Source organism: Vidua macroura, chromosome 8, assembly GCF_024509145.1.
Source record: "Vidua macroura isolate BioBank_ID:100142 chromosome 8, ASM2450914v1, whole genome shotgun sequence".
NCBI lineage: Eukaryota > Metazoa > Chordata > Aves > Passeriformes > Viduidae > Vidua > Vidua macroura.
The window spans coordinates 26,407,019-26,423,368 of record NC_071578.1 but is presented as its reverse complement, the minus strand read 5'-3'; the positions used below and the strand labels follow the sequence as shown (position 1 = coordinate 26,423,368).

General features: G+C 41.7%; 1 protein-coding gene across 1 annotated transcript; it reads right to left on the bottom strand.

The window, feature by feature from the left end:
- Positions 1-1,901: 1,901 nt before the first annotated feature.
- Positions 1,902-12,053, bottom strand: GHITM (growth hormone inducible transmembrane protein). Its single transcript, XM_053983701.1, has 9 exons — positions 12,032-12,053; positions 10,498-10,657; positions 8,869-8,968; positions 8,534-8,645; positions 7,127-7,268; positions 5,970-6,078; positions 4,690-4,878; positions 3,958-4,129; positions 1,902-3,114 (listed from the first exon to the last, which is right to left on the bottom strand). Exons 2-9 carry the CDS (start codon positions 10,624-10,626, stop codon positions 3,027-3,029), a joined length of 1,041 nt encoding a protein of 346 aa, XP_053839676.1. The 5' UTR covers positions 10,627-10,657; positions 12,032-12,053; the 3' UTR covers positions 1,902-3,026.
- Between the last annotated feature and the right edge of the window lie 4,297 nt (positions 12,054-16,350).

The following is a 16,350-nucleotide window of genomic DNA, read 5'->3' as shown; positions in this document are numbered from 1 at the left end:
CTTAAATACTCTGTTGAGGGGTTATTTAAATGCATTTCCCTTTTTTATTTCCAGATGGTCTATTTCAAAATTTGAAGTGAACTTATGGCAACAATTTCTAAATTCCAAGTTTGCTATAAACTGAAGTTCAATCAAAATTATGCTGTATTCCTGAATTATTTTCAAGTATTGAAGAGTTAAAAAAATGTTCTATTCTTAAAGACAGCAGGAATATGAAGGAATAATCTTTGTCTTGGGAGCAATTCAAGTTACATCAAGACAGGAGGCAGCCTTGTTACTGTGTCATAGGTGAACTATTATAAAGGTGTCATGAAGGTAAGTGTGTATTACCTGACAGCTTTTAGCAGCACCTCTCAAGGTGGGGCAATCTGGATGAAAACTGCACAGCTAATTACATTAAATAATTTCATTGCATGAGATCTAAATTTTATGTTACATTCTGCTGTGCACACTTAAAATATGTCTGTCAGTTGGACTTGGCCTTCTTAATTATACTAGGTGCTGGTGAAGAACACTTTCTTAGGAAAAGAATTGGTTTATATTCTTCATAAAATTGAAGTAAATGATTAAATGATTATGTAGCCACTCATTTAGATAATAATTTAAAATAATTACTTGAAAAATCATGAAAATCTGTAGAAACCAGTTATAATCAGTAGCAAAGATCAGAATTTAATTAAATTGTGGGCTAAACACAGTATTTATGCCTTTAATGTCCTCTGGCACACATAATAAGGAATTACCGTAGAAGGTGGGGAATTTTTAGGCAAATTCAATTTACGTATTGATGAGTCATGCCTGGATCTGCAAAAAATCCCACAGAATTTCACCATCGTAAGTAGGCGTGTCAGGAGTCACGGATGGTTGTGCTGGCTTTAGATTACCATCTCCCATCAAATCAGAGCTGTCTTAATTAAGATACATCTTACTTTTTGACTTAAGACTTCACATGTAAAGGAACTCAATTTTTTTTTCTTCTTTTGGAGACAAACACTAGGAAAATACTGCTAGTGCTGTAATGTCATCCACAGAAGCCAAGTCACAGCTTTCCACAAGACTGAGCACAAGTGATACTCGGGTTTCTTCAGGCACTCTATCTGAAAAGGTTATTACATTTCCTCTTGGTCTCAACTTTCCATGCAAACACCTCCCATAAGCAGTGCGTTGGTTTCTACACCTCACTATTCCAAACAGTCTGGAATCCCTCCCTTGGGTTATAGTCAAGCTCTAAAACTTCAGCCTCAGAATCTAGACAAAAGGTCTTTTGCCTGAGTTTTCTTTTGTAACAAGCACAAATGTCAGAGTTTTAAGACAGCTCCCTGTACACTTCAGATTTTGAGAAGAAGCACAGTGCTGTTTTTGGCTATAGTAAAATAAGAAATTAAGGATATCAAATTGCTTAAAAAGATGAAACTCTCTGAAAAGGCTACTTACAACCGACATGATCCAAAGATTTCTTCCTTCTCAGAACTACAGATGTCTCTCCAGCTGTAATAGTGCCAGGAACTAGACTGTGCCTTATAATCTTTGGCACAAAGGAGCTGCAACAAGGTTCTTCACAATCCACTCTTTCTTCCCTCTGTTTGAAGAGTCAAAAAATACTACAGTGTGTAATAGACATAAAAGCAGCACTGGCTGCAGTAAGTGGCCAAAAGGTTACACCAACAGAACCACTTTAAGAGTAACCAGTATCTTCCAACTGGGAAACACCCTCAAAAAGGTGCTAGCCAGTGAAACTGAGAATCATCTTTGCAGATTTTTTTTACAGAGGAATATGTACTTTCTTACAAAGGAAACTGTAACCATAACCAAAAAAATATTTATAGTACTCTTCACCAAGCTGTTAGTGCAGAGATACTAAGATATTTCTATTAACATGTGGAAAAGTAAGAGTAGTCAACTTGTGAGGCCAAAATTTTATTGTTCATAGGTCAATACATAAACATAACATATTTGCCAGAAACTGAAAATATGAGCTGCTGATATTAGGTCAAAATTTTCATGGCCCAAGAACTCCCCTTTTATTCAAACATATAGAGTCTGGAAAGTATAAATTTCTTAGTGCTAAATCAATTTCATTTTTAGACCACATTTAACATATCAATTTGGAGAAGAGTTAAACAGACTAAAGCACACAACAGTATGGCAAGTTTATAATCCTGGGGTTTACAGCATGCCATCCTGAATTCCCAGTTTCTGTGCCAATTGCACAAGCTTCCAAGAGATGATCACTAGGAGCTCTTCTGGACAAACCTTCATCTGCAGTACAGGAATTTAGCCACCAGAAGAAAGACAGAGCTATACTGCCATTCAACAGTTTTATAAATCTAGTATCAAAATAAGCTAGCTATTATAGCCAGTCAACATTAAAGCAAGGAATTCTCATGTGTACTCCAGAAGGAGACTGAAGTTCATATGGGACAAATGCTGCATAGTTCCCTTATCTTGTCTCCTTTACACTTTTTGGTCATCTAACCTGTCAAATCCTGCTTCAAGTTTTCTGAAATTTCTGCCCAGGTCAAAGTCATGATTGCATTTAGGGCCATATACAATTTATTCAGTTCTTCAGAAGATGCCACTAAAATAAAATTTATGAAACTTAACAGAAAATTGATGCAACTAAGCAGCATCTCATGAAGTAGCTTGTATCCCTATCTGCCTATGGGATACCAGTTCAAAAATTACTTCCTTTACTATGCAACAATAGCTAAAAAAAAAAAAAAAAAAAAAAGGAAGAGTTGAACTGCCATGAAACCCCTTAAAAAGCAGGTAGGACTATTTTATTCATATATTAAAAATAATTTACTTTCCAAAATAATGTACAATTAGAAGAAGCAGTTCAGACTATTTTAAACACAGAGCTGGAAAGTGTTTGAAGAAAAACTAAGACTGAATCACATTGCACTGAACCAATATACTGAAATGCTTTATAACTTTCACTTGGAGCATTACTGCTTTAATCATGAATGTTTATTTAATATGTGCACTAGGTAGGCTGTCAGACAGTTGCAAAGGTGAGTCTCCGTTTACTTTTTCCTGCCACCTCCACCACCTGCAAGCATGGTGGCCACCCGAATGAAGATGTTCAGTGTATCAGTGTAGATACCCAGGCATCTAGGAAACAAGAAATCACAGTTACTGCTGTTCAACACACACAGAATTATTTGCTGTTTCACACCATTATACTTCATTTTAAGAGCCTGCATGAACCATCTTTACAAAACCCAGCTATAACTGCCCTCAGTGCTCTGGATGTCAAAGAACATCTGTGTTTTGTTCTACCACCTCTGCCAGCAAGAACTATTTATAGAAATCCTAACAGACAGTATACTGCTCTCATACAGGAGCCTCAGCTTTTATATTGAACTTTGAGCTGTTTATCTCCAAAAATTTTCAAGAAGACTGATATTACTATACTTTAATTAGAATGAAACAGAACCAAAGGAGGTAAGAATTTACCTAGCATCAGACAGACATTTACAAGAAAGTTACTTGTTAGTCAAACTTGGTCTTTATTGAAGAGTCAATCCTTCCTTCCCTATCACACCATTTCAGCTTTTTTATTTAGTGACAAAGAATAAGAAATATTAAATGACTATGGGAAGATTAACTTTTTTGTCTCAACTGATACTTTCAGAAAGTTATTTTCAGAAAGCAGGTATAAATTCTGCCAGCAGTACTTTAGAAAACAAAAATACATTTTAGAATGTATTGCTGGAAGTATGTGATATCACATGCTCAATTCTGTTTCTCACAATGACTTCAGTTTTAACTTCAGTAGCTATTTTCTCACTGTTGTTTTCAAACCCTGTGATTCTTCACATTTAACAGAATACACTTTTGAACAATGAACAAAAGGCTATTTTCAAAGCATACTTCAAACTCTGAAGCATACTTCAGACTTGAAGCAAATTCTCACCCAGACAGAGATCAGCTGTGGTAACAGAGAACACTTACGCATTGATGGGGTCGTATTTAGCCACTCCATAGAGGGGCAGAGCTTCAGCCCGTTTGACCACCAGCTGTGTATCATAGAGCAGGAACATGCCAAAGAGCACCAGGCCACCATAGACCGCCACCGAATACAGGCCGGCGCCAAAAGCAGAGGTGGGAGGCAAGAACATGGATCCTGCAGAGGAATGTACAAGGCTGTTAAAGGTAACTGTGTGTATCTGCTACTCCAAGTTAGGTCAAACTCCAGTCACTGGAGCACACATTTTCCAGTACGTGTTCAATTCTCAGTTTGTGGTGTGTGTTTGATACTAAGAGCTTTATGCATGCACACTGAAGAGGTCCCATATACAACCTGATCTGTTAATTTTGAACACCCCGAGGAACTGCGCATTTTTCTTCAGGTGAAAGTACCTATGACTACCACAATGACTAAAACACATGAAGGAAAACAAGTGGATCAAGAACTAAGATCACATTTACTGCCTTCCCTACTCACTGGCAGTATCTAAAATATAAGGCACCCCTATCGGCTGTTTGTCAGACTAATATCTGCCAGAACCATAACTTCATGTGACTTTTCAAGAACAAATGTGACAGAATATTTTCTGCTGGAGCTGCAAGGGCTATATTTAAGGCAAATCTTCACTGGGCACACCAGTCTGCAACTGTGAGCTGCACCTTAGTAGCTTAAGTTCATAATCTACTTTATATGCCAGTACTGAAACAGTATCTTACCAATTGAAGATGCAATAACAAAGCCTAAGCCTATGCCGAGTGGTCCTCCCATGTTGAGGAATTTTTCGCTCGGAGCACACATGGCCACAGTTGAGAGCCCCCCAACGATTCCAGCAGTGTACCAGGCAGCTCTGATCAGCAGAGGACCACCAAGGAAGGCCAGAGGAGCCACCACTGCACCCATGACACCTAGGCAAAGCAAAACAGAACACAGGTAAGACTTGGAACACCACATGCCAAACCCACTTGATTTTCATCTCCAGCCAGATGGCATGGCTCAAACTAATCCATGCACGACAAAACACCAATGAACTTGATTGTGCTCTTATCTAGAAGGGAGCACAATAAATTAGCAACCTTAAATTCCATTATGTACTTTTATTTAGCACTAGAATACTTCAGGGAGTTTATCTTGGGGAAAAAATATGACTAACAAAAGTCAACATACTGATTGGTTCATAACAGAGCTGGTAAGAAGAGATATTTAGCATGGACTTATCAACTACATAATAGCATTAGGAGCATTCAACACTGAAAAGCAGGATGGATTTCTGATACAAAAATTAGTTAGGCAAGTAAGATTTTTTTTACTAATGGCTTGTAGGAAATGTGTATCTAGCCCATTAATATCTCATTAGGTTGTTTCACTTAATCACTACAATGAACATAATTTCTTCTTGGCAGACATGTTAGCTCTGGAGAGGCAAATATGATTCCAGTGCCCAACATCCAACGTCTTTTCTGAACCACAAAATATTTCTATCAAAACAGTTTTGAAAAATGAGAGCCATTGTTATTTGAAGTAGGTATCATTAGTGAGAAATTGAGATGTGTGTCCATGAGGTATTTTAGCTGTGAGTACAAATCAAAAGTAAACTAATACTAAAATCTCTTTTTTTTCTGGTCAGGTTTCAAATACCTCCTATCCCGCACAGCTGAAGAATGGTTAGTGTAGACAAGAGCACTTACAGAAGTGGTAGTGTTAGAAAGCACTCACAAAACCAAAGCAGCCATGAAACCATCTAATTCTATTTTCTGTGTGGAGTATATATACCTCAAGTTTAACTTGAGCATGACTTTCAGAAGACTATGAAAAAAACTAGAGTTCTGTTTAAGGACACTTAAGACATCTTTCCCTGACATTCAGGAGTTCTTTCTGATCTCTGAAAAATCTCAACTCCCCCAGAGCAGTATATAAAAATTTACTTTAAAGCTAAAGTAAGCATCTAGTCACGCTGAAACACAGACATCTCTACAACAAACACTAAAATGCATCATACCTGAATGCATCATCCACGCTGCATGTTTAGCTATGGGATTATGTTCATAGGATATGGTCCTGACCAACATCCCAGCACCAATCATGGCTGCAAAAGTTGCACCAATTGCCTGAAGAAACAGCATTACAGAGCTCAAGTTAGCATACAGACATATGGTCTCTATTCTAATCTCCTAGTCTAATAGTCAACACTGATTCTGAAAACAGCAACCTAATTCACAACTGGAGGGAGTATTCATTGATTCTGCTCCTGTACGGTTACAGTCAAATCTTTGCAGATCTTAGTTCGCTTACATCTTAGTAATTTTCATTTATTTTTACTCAGTTTTCTAGAAATCTAAATTTAATTATGAAGTTGGCAACTCTCTTGGCTGTGTAAAGTAAGAAAAGGAAAACCCATGGTTCTGCCCCTCACTCTCATGAAGGTACCTGGAATGTATTAGCCTTCCTTCTTTTCTTGTACATTTCTCCACCCAAAACCAACACCTAGTTTACCAGCTTTTGCTACCAAAGTTTTTTTAACCTCAGTGGCTCTTCTTACTCATGATTCCAAGCAGAATCATTCAACATCTACCAAACTGGTCAGAAATGTTCAACTTTTATCACCAATGATGCTTTATCAAATTAATCTCCTTAAGTTATGTAGGTGTTGGCATTTAATTGTTACTGTTTCGCTCCACTTAATACACTGAATACATACTAAGCCTATCAGTATTGTTTCAGCCTTGGCAAACAGAGACAGCTTTAAAAGTGCTGCATGGCAGAGCACAGGGCAGAGTACGAATGCACAGGGATCACCTCAATTTCTATTTACAGACAGCAAAAGAAACTGTGATATTACCTTTAGGTAGCTATTTCTGAGAGGTTCTTATTTGCACATATACAGCTGGTAAGACTAGCATAGCAGTTTTTGCTCATGTAGTTTATCTTTGACAAACCATCAAAACAGTATAGAAAATACATGTCAGAATGTGACTAGAATCTTACATCAAAAAATATCATCAGGATACCTGAACAGTCTTTATGGACAAGAACACTAATGTAGGTCAAGTTTTGCCTTGCTTTCCACCAAGTAGTTACATTTCTCAGATTTTTTAATATCAACCATCTTTGGTGGCGTTCCTCAGCAAATACTTTTGTTTTTATAACAAAGCTTACCAGCCAGGAGCCCTTTGTCATGAGGTTCATGAGTGCAGGAGATCTGCTCACTGCTGCAGCAGACAGAGCTGTCATGCCAATGCTGCCCGCAAAGTACATGTACGTAGACTGAATTCTGTCCTTCACATACTGTGGCCAAATACTGAAAAATAAGCAGTCATACAGAGCTGTGCAGGTACCAGGTTCAGAACAGAGAGCAGCTAAAAAACACAATCAAGCTGTTAAGTGCATTCATAGCCATGGATATAAGGGAGGTTTCATTATAATGATGTGGTCTAGCAACTTCTGCCATGAGTTTACTTTACAATGGGGACTGAACTTGTCAATCTTGCTGATTTAATCTAATGTTAACTCAGTAGAAACACTGAAAATTCAAATAATGCTAACTACAATTCAATTCTAAGCAGGAAGCATGCATGGAAAACAATAACAGATGCTTTGAACTACAGAAAAAATAAAAGAACGGTGTGTGTATGTAATAAATTGGTTTCAGGTAAAAGGTCTACAGAATGTGTACTGGCACTAAGCAGCCCGCTGAGCAGCTCACAAATTGCTGAGTCATAGTGCACATGGTTATCTGACACCACAGGACACAAACGTCATTTTGAGAGCTCTAACAATAGCTACAGACCTAGACATACGTGAGTTTCTGCAGTATCATTTGCTCACACTGTAGAAAGAAAACTTTCCCTGCTAACACTAAATTTGAACACAGTGCATATATTTTTTCTCACTTCACTCCTTTGACCTGTTATTCAAGACTTGTGAAGAAAAAAAATAAGACATAGCTCTATCTATGACAAGCTTCTCATAGACAAAAATGGCACACGTTCATCATAAATGCAGACTGCCACTTCCAATTACAAATGCAAAATAAAGCAAAATGTCCCCAACACATTTCTCCCAAGCCCATGCTGATTACTACCCATCTTTCAAGTCTAACTATAGAGTTTTGCCATTAGCCAGGGCTTTTTTTTGACCAACAAGCAATTCAGCGAAGTTTTAAGAACACATTTATTAGATCAAAGCTTATGCCAAAATACTGTGTTTAATGAAGACTTTCTAACAGCTGAATTAAAGTTTAATGAACAGTGTCATAAGAACACCAAGGAAACTGGTCTTAGCAATGCTTTTCAGAAGACCACACTTCCTAACTTATCTGGAGCACACCTCATAAGACAAGTTTACATACTCTTCACATTAGATTTAGCAAACAAACTCATTTAGGTCATTTAGGTAAACTACCCATTTAAGACTGAATAATTCTAATTTTGCTTTAAAAACCTGCAGAGACATAGCTGGGGGTTTATTCTTCAGAGATTAGAAAAACCTAAGCTGAGTGTACACGGGGTGACAGCAGCTAAAGAGGAGATTTGCTTCACTGAAGAGGTAAAGCATCTCACTTACGCAGCCCTTTCGATAGCCCCGATCTCACTGGACATGCCCATTCCATAGTAGCAGAGGGCTCCCAGGCCAACAGCAGCACCTCCAGCAACAATGAATTTCCCCAGGCGATCAGCTGTGTGAAGAAATAAAAAACACACACTCTCATGAATGCTTTTTCTTGGATAGTTAACAACATCCTCACATGAATTTTGATGTATCTGCAATAGCTGCTCCACTTTACCCCTCCTTCTAGAAGCTTCACTTAATTTCCAGTCAGTAGGGAAAAACATATTCCTCCAAGGAAGTTTTTAGTTCAGGCTGAAAGATACTCCGTGTTTAAAGAAGAGCTCCTCTACCTTTAAGTGCAGTTTCTGCAGATGGCTCAAATGCTGCCTCTTTCACTTCCTGGCTAAGTTTTCCACGCCTTGCACTCGTTCTTGCTCTGGTGGCATAACTCTGTTAAATTCAAAAATAACATAAGAAATATTTAATAAAATAAAATAGAAGATAGTCTTACCAACTTATTGCTACACTTAAAATTGTTAATTAATCTCTTATTAATCTGTGCTTACCTTCATACATACCAAGCAACTGTGCCGAGGAAAACAACTGAACATTAAACTTTAGGAACCCTTGTGAAAAACATTCACTTATGCTAGAAGTACAGAACCAATGCAGTGAATTCCAGCAGCTGGATTTTTCAGACTGCATTTCTTCCTGCTTTAGTCCCACTGTACTAAACACTGCCACAAACCTCTTTGTTAAATGTAAGAACATAATAATTGCTTTTTTGTTTTGTAAAAAAGCTGTTTCCTTTCTATGCTAAAACACTCTTCATGCAAACACTTAAATGTAAAAAAAAAATTTCCACAATACTTTTTGCTATTTTAGAGACACTGAAGCTGGAAAAGCAGCACAAACTTCTTGCTTTCAAGTCTAACCTTGATTTATAGAACAAACCTTGAATGAAGGCCTAGAAACTCAAGATTTTTAAGGTCAACAAGCTCCAAGTAATTATAGTATGCTGCTCAAAGTCTTGGTAAGTTGCAAGAGCAGCAAAGAATACACTCATATTTAAGTTCAAAAACAACTTTATGTTTTCTTACCATTTTTACAGGAATTTTTAAATTAAAATTGCATCTGAGCAGTCAAGGACTCACATCAAGCTGTGAGTTTGTTTCAACACTAAAATACAAAACCTACAAACATTACTCATGAGCCATTAGAGCACTACAATTCAAAGGGTTTTACCAGAGCCCTTCAGTTTGGCTGTGCTTAGCAGCTAATGAAATCCAGTCCAATGCTAGAAAACTCACACACACAAAAAAGCCCACCATGCACCTAAAACCATAGAATGCTTAAGAGGAAAACACAAAAGAAATGAAGAATCTGCCGCTAGCACTTTCATCAAGATGGCAGAAGAGCAACAACAGCCCCTAACAGTTGTGAGCTGCAGGTCTGTGACATCCTCTCTCAATGAAGGAGAAACAATGTCTCAGGATAATGACAGTGTGGTTTTTAAAAATGCTGCTTAGATCTGTGACTGTCCTGTCATAGCTCAGAAACTGCTCTAACCTACACTACAGCTCCAAACACATATAGGGACTAAAATAATTAAAAAGAAACTGTTTATTTCAATGGTATATCTAAGACTCTAACTTGGGAACAGAGAGACAGGATAAGAATTTCTGTTCCTCTCACGTTACCTAGTAAGGCCTGTCCATCCACAACTATCCTCTTTCACCCATTAATTTCAAGACCCAAGTCAGTCATTGAAACAGAACATTTCACTACATCTGCTCCAAAACCCCTGTGTTTTGACTGAAGAACATTTTTCCTTCAGTAAATTAGAGCAGGTACCTCAAACAAGCAGAAGGCTCAAGCTCATTCACATCAGGTACTCCATGAAAAGTGATTCCTTTAGCAATACACTCAACCCTTTAAAATATGTGCAGTCAGGGCCATCAGAAAGAGAATTACCTTACCTGGCTAGGCTGCCACAGCCTGTATGCTTTTATGCTGGAGCTCCTCAAGGCTGGGGAAGCCTGAGTGATGGTGGGGCGGATGGTCTGGCATGACAGTGCCCTCAGGCACACCAGCCTGGCAGCCAGCATGGTTGCTGAGAAAACTTAACACACTGTATTCCTGCAAATGCACAAGAAAATGTATTTTGCTGTTTTGTTACATGGTTTTCAGACAAGGTACACTTACTACTTACTCTCAACTACAACAGAAATAGTAAAAACCAACCAACCTGTAAAAAAACCTGAAAATTCGTAGTAAAAACAATATTATCACTGAAGTACTGTAATAGGAGATAAAACCTTCTTAAAGACACAGTTTAACTTTGCTTTACCTGTATTTGTCTCTCAGTTCCAGCAGAGACTCCTCTCTCAAAACTTACTCAAAAACAGGAGCACATTCCACTTTCCACATGCATAAATTAAATCAAGACCCTTAATGTATTTATGTTTGAGTTACTTTGGCAACTAACCTTTGTTTTGAGACACAACACTGCATGACTACTCTGTTCTCCCAATTTACTTAAAACTCCATGTAAGTATAAACCCAAATGAACAAACAGCACATTATGTATGATGGAGGACAGCAGAAAGAGATTTTAAGCTGGCCTTTAAAGAATCAGTTACCTCAGTGGGCACAGCATTCAGTCAAGGTCACAGCCCAGAACACTGGTTCAGATCAGCCAAAGCAATTCTGATCAGAAAACAGTGACACCACTCACGGGTAAATCCACAGCAGCAGCAGAACCGGCCTGTGTGTTGCACTGGCAGCATGAAAACTGCCAGCTCACTGCCACAAACGGTGCACATCATACAAAAAACCCCAAGGCCTTGGAGTCACTTTAATGTCCTTTAATTACAATTACACACAACCTCTGATATCACGGAACACCCCAACTACCAGTGCCTTTTTTCACATGCCCGGTCATACCTTATGTGCTCAGCGACCAACATAAGCTAAGAGAATTCTAAAGAAAGGCAGGTTAGAACGCGGGTGAGGAACAAGGACGCACAGCATTGGACAGCTCGCATTAAGCACACAGGAGTGCCAGAGAATAGAACAATCCTGCTGCTAGAAAGTCACTGTGCTCTGCGGCGCAGTTCTGAAATGCTGCTTTTGTAACGGGAAGCACTTCATGACTGTGCCAGCAAACGCAGCCCTCCCGCGGGGACACCACGGCCTGCAGGAACTGCCAGGTTAACTAACTAACTCAAGGGAGCTGTAACTCGGAGATTTTAACTTTCCTTTTTGGAAACTGCCATTCAGAGCAAGGTAACTTCAAGTGTTCTATCAAGAGCAAGGAGGGCGGAGAGCCGAGAGCTAAAATCCCCACACATTAACTGGCAGTAGCGTAACGTAACGCTGGGGAGTCACTGCCGCACCACAGCGCGCACAAACCCCTCCCAGCCCCGGCAGGGCGGCGCCCGACTCAGCCCGGGCCGGGTCGGGCCCTCTCCCGCTGTCGGCCCCCGCCCCAGCCCCGGCCCGGCCCCGCACCTGCCCCGGCCCCGGCCCCGCACCTGCCCCGGCCCCGGCCCCGGCCCCGGCCCGGCGCGGTCCCCGCCGCCTCCTGCGCGCTCGGCCCCGCTCCGCCGCCGCACCGGGCCCGGCCCTCCCCCCCGCCAGCGGAAGTGACGCCAGCAGCCCCGCGCACCCCTCGCGACTGGCTCGCTCCCGCCACGTGACCCCGGGCCCGCGGACGCCATTGGCCGGCGGGGCTGTGACGCGCGCGCGGCCGCCATCTTTGGCCGGGGCGGCGATGGTTCTGGAAGCGCGCGGGCGGCGCGCCGGCAGGGGGCGCGCTCGGCGCAGGCGCAGGCCCGGGGCGTGCCCGCCCGGGGCTGCGGGAATGGCCGCGGCTTCGTGAGGGGCCCATGCGGCAACGGAGCGGTGCCATGGCGGCGCTGAGTGTTCTGGGAGTACAGCGTTACGCTGCCCGTGCCTGCACACAGCTCACGGCCTCTGCCGCCTGTGCATTTCGGTCTCGTCCTTCCCAGCGTGTCAGACAGCTCAGGAGCTTTGCGTTTCCTCCCCTTACAGCACAGCACCCCCCCTGTGTAACCTCTTTGGAGTTACGTCTCTCTGCCTTGTGGGCACAGTACATGCTTTAAGGCTGGTGCTCGCGTGCCGGATGAGCACAAAAAGCAGGGTTGTGTATGTAAATTACAAAAGTGGACACTGCCGGCTCTAAGCCCGGCGTTGCAGGGGCGCTCCACAGCCCTTCCCGGGCTAAACATCCCATTTTGGGCTGAACCATTTCTCTAGTGGCAGCTTCCTTCCAGCCTCACTCCAAATGGAGCTCTGAATTTTTTTCCATGTTTAGCTCTAATCCTAAACTAAGCCTTAGGAAGGACAGAGTAGCACTTCCCTGGACTATCAAACCCTCAAATTGATATAAAATTTTGCTTTGGGAGCCCCTTTCTAGCTCCACTCCAACCACAGCTGTGTCATTTCTTTCAACCTTAACACTACATATGGCCATGGTTCTTCCCTGCCAAGTAAAACAGACTGTGAATGGTCTTGAGCAGGATCAAAGACAAGTATAATAAAAAAAGATGCCTTGAATATGGAATTAAGTCCAGAAACAGAATGCGAGTTACAGATAGGCTTTTGAGAATTGTGAGATTATCCTTTCTGTATCTCAGAGCCTCCTTGTTTAAACTGTAAGGAAGGCAATACAGTGACCTGCTAGTTCACAAAATGAAAGTCAAGATAGGAGAGATCAGATACGGAGGAAATCTGAAAGTGCACCAGCATGTAAGATTGTGAGGAAGAATTGGAATTTAGAAGAATGAAGCAGAAGAATACATGACAGATAGATAGAAATTCTATCAGAAGAGGCCAGACCTACTATGTGATTCTTACTTTGACACTTGTTTGCTTTCTGTTGGAGTAAGTGAAAACCCAGAGCTTTGGTGTCTGTTGTAGTGAGGTCTCCTACAACACAAGAAAAATAAAGTCAGTTTCAGACCATGAGTGCATTGTTTATTTAGAGACTTGTAGTGCTTATTTCAGAGTTTGTAACACTCTATAATTGTTAGGTACTAAAGGATTCATTATAATAATTAATACTTAAATTTATAATTAAGTTATTAATAGTAATAATTTATGCAAGGAATCAAACCTCTTTTACTACAACATATAATCACGTAAAGAACTCTCCTGAGACTTTCAAATAAGATACTCATCCCAGCTTTTCCCCAAACTGTTTCTTAAATAGATAATTTTGTCAGAAGCAACCCACAGCCCACCCTGCAGCAAACTCAGCTGTAGAAGCCTTCTCACAGAAATTTGCCTGCTAAGAGATATCATTTCCTCCTCGATGGTGAACACCTGTAAATGCTCCAGCTGGCCAAATCTGTGTGTGAGCGGGGCAGCAGCGGTCTCTGAATCCCAAGGGGTTTCTCGGTTGGAAGCAGCAGCTTGGATCCTGCCTGGGGGTGTCCCTGCACCTCTCCCTGCGGCAGGACTTCGGTCCCTGTGCCACCCGGTGATGCTGCCGAGCTGTGCTTTGAGACTTGGAGCTCCGGCCGACAAGAGCAGGGATAACAGCAGGACAGAGAGGCCTGGCGGGGAGACAGCAGCCAAATGCCCCCATGGAAGCTGGGTTTTGAACTCCAGAGCACTGCTCCTCCTTGGGGCCCTGTTCAAGTGCTCTGTGCATCCACCCCCTGCTCTGGTGCTGTTCAGCGCCTCTGTTCGCAGCCTGGCTGGTGGCACAGAGGTGCCCTCAGGTTTGCAGTGGCACAGAACTCCAAGGCGTGGGTGCTGCAGCCGGTGGTTGTGCTGCCATCCAGGGGGAAGACCGGCCGGAGAGCTGGGCGAACAGGAGTGTCATGCACCTCAGCAGAAGGGAGTGGAAAGCCCTGCACCTGGGCAGGGGCACATCCACCAGCACAGGCTGGGGCTGCCCAGCTGGAGAGCAGAAAGATGCAGGCACACTAGAGAGAGTCCCCAGGGGCGACTGGCTGCCAAGGACAGGCTGAGGAGGGTGGGGCTGCTCCGCCAGAAGAGAGCACTTAGGGCACTTTATCAGTGTGTGTAAATAGCTGATGGCAGGAGCAAAGAGCCAGACTCTTCTCTGATTTCTGGTGACAGGACAATGGGCAATGGACATAAACTGAAATATAAAACTTTTTTTTTTTTTTTTTAACGTAAGAATTTTTTAGAGTTTTTTTTCTTTTTTACTGTAAGGGTGGTTGAACAGTGGGACGGGTTGCTCAGAGCATTGTGGAATCCTTCTATGGAGATTTTCAAAAGCTGACTGGACATAGTCCTAGGCAACCTGCTTATGCAGGAGAGTTGGCCTTGATCATCTCCAGAGGTCCCTGCCAACCTCAGCTATTCTATGAGTCTACAAAGTATTGATGATTCCTGAAGGATCTGAAGCACTTTTGGCTTTTTTAGGATGGATATGCACCAATAAGAGGGATTTGGAAAACAGTAAATAGTTGTAAAAAAAGTTATTTTCAAAGCAACAAAAATAACAGTAATAAAAAAGAAACCTCATGAAGATACTGTTTTTTGAAAATAGGTGATCAATTCCTCAGTAATCAAAAGTATAAACAGGAAAACTTGTTTTTCTTTTCAATAGGCCATGTTTTTAACAACATGTTTTGCATGTGTTGGAAATCTTACATTTCTCTAGAGAAGGTCAAATTGATATTAGAGGGTTAACTTCTAACTAGAAATTCTGCAAGATCAGAAAATGCCATTATGAGGGGACTTGAGTATCCTGAGGGAAGTGTGAGGTCAGGCTCCAAACCCTGCCTCTCTTCCAGGCAGGAACCAGGTGAGGAACAGCTCTTCTTCCCCTACTTCCCAGCCCTGCTTGTTCCCAGCAGTGACATTGCCATGAATGGCTGATGCCAGGGCTTAAGGGATGGTGGTCTCCAGCTGCAGTGCCCAAGGGGAAAGCTGGTCTGACTGCCTGTCTCCAAAAGAGACTCGTCCAGTCTCTGCCCCCCCAGTCCTGTAAGAGAAACATCATGTGTTTTCAACAAATAAAGTTTCAGAGAGAAATAGTTCCTGGAGAGATTGTGTTGCCTTGCCCTGAAAGTGAGGATCCCAAGTAGTGCCTGCATCTTGCAGGAGACACCAAGGGGTGTATTTTCAACCACACACCCTGCCTTGCCAGCTGCCTGCATTGACAGCAAAAGTACACTTACATTTAGCCCTCTGCAATCCTGGAAAGCCACGGGAGCCACAACAAGCCCATTATTGTGCTAATAAATAATGCCAGTTTTGAAGCTTACGCTTTTAACTTGGCAGCTCTGGCACCCTCCTGCAAGAAAAAACATCTCAGTCATTCACATGGCTGTGTTCATCAGCAGGAAAGAAATAAATCTGTGCTTAGCACCATTTCTCCTTAGGGTAAACTTTGCCATTGAAGTTTTCAAATTAGCTCTGAAGAAAAATATTTTGAAGGTTTTCTGGCTGTGCTGACTCCAGCACTCCACATATCTCTCCCAGGAGATTAAAGGGGACTTTTGGACTTAATCTGTTGCTGGTATTCATGTGACAAATGAATATTCATTAGGCACCATGTTCTTACTTTTGTTATCATTAAACACTGCAGTGGGGAGGGAAGTCTGGGGAGACAGTACTGATGACTTTCTTAAATCCTGGCAAGAAAAAAATGCCATTAAATAGAGCATTACTTTACTATGCAAGAATAAGTCCTTTCGTGCAGGAATTTGTGCACCAAGATCTAGTGCCAGGAGTGAAGCAGTGTCTGTATTTTCTACAGGTGTGATAATTGTCAGGGTCTTGGATTATTTGGCTAGATCTCAAAACATCTTAAATAGACAGCAGCC

What these genes read in the sequence shown, in the direction of transcription:
- GHITM (XM_053983701.1), bottom strand. Translation starts at nt 10,626, where the DNA reads ATGCTGGCTGCCAGGCTGGTGTGCCTGAGGGCACTGTCATGCCAGACC. An exon ending in TGCAGAAACTGCACTTAAAG is followed by an intron (nt 8,646 to 8,868) that starts GTAGAGGAGCTC and finishes TTCTTCACACAG; the next exon opens with CTGATCGCCTGGGGAAATTC. An exon ending in GGGGCTATCGAAAGGGCTGC is followed by an intron (nt 7,269 to 8,533) that starts GTAAGTGAGATG and finishes CTTATTTTTCAG; the next exon opens with TATTTGGCCACAGTATGTGA.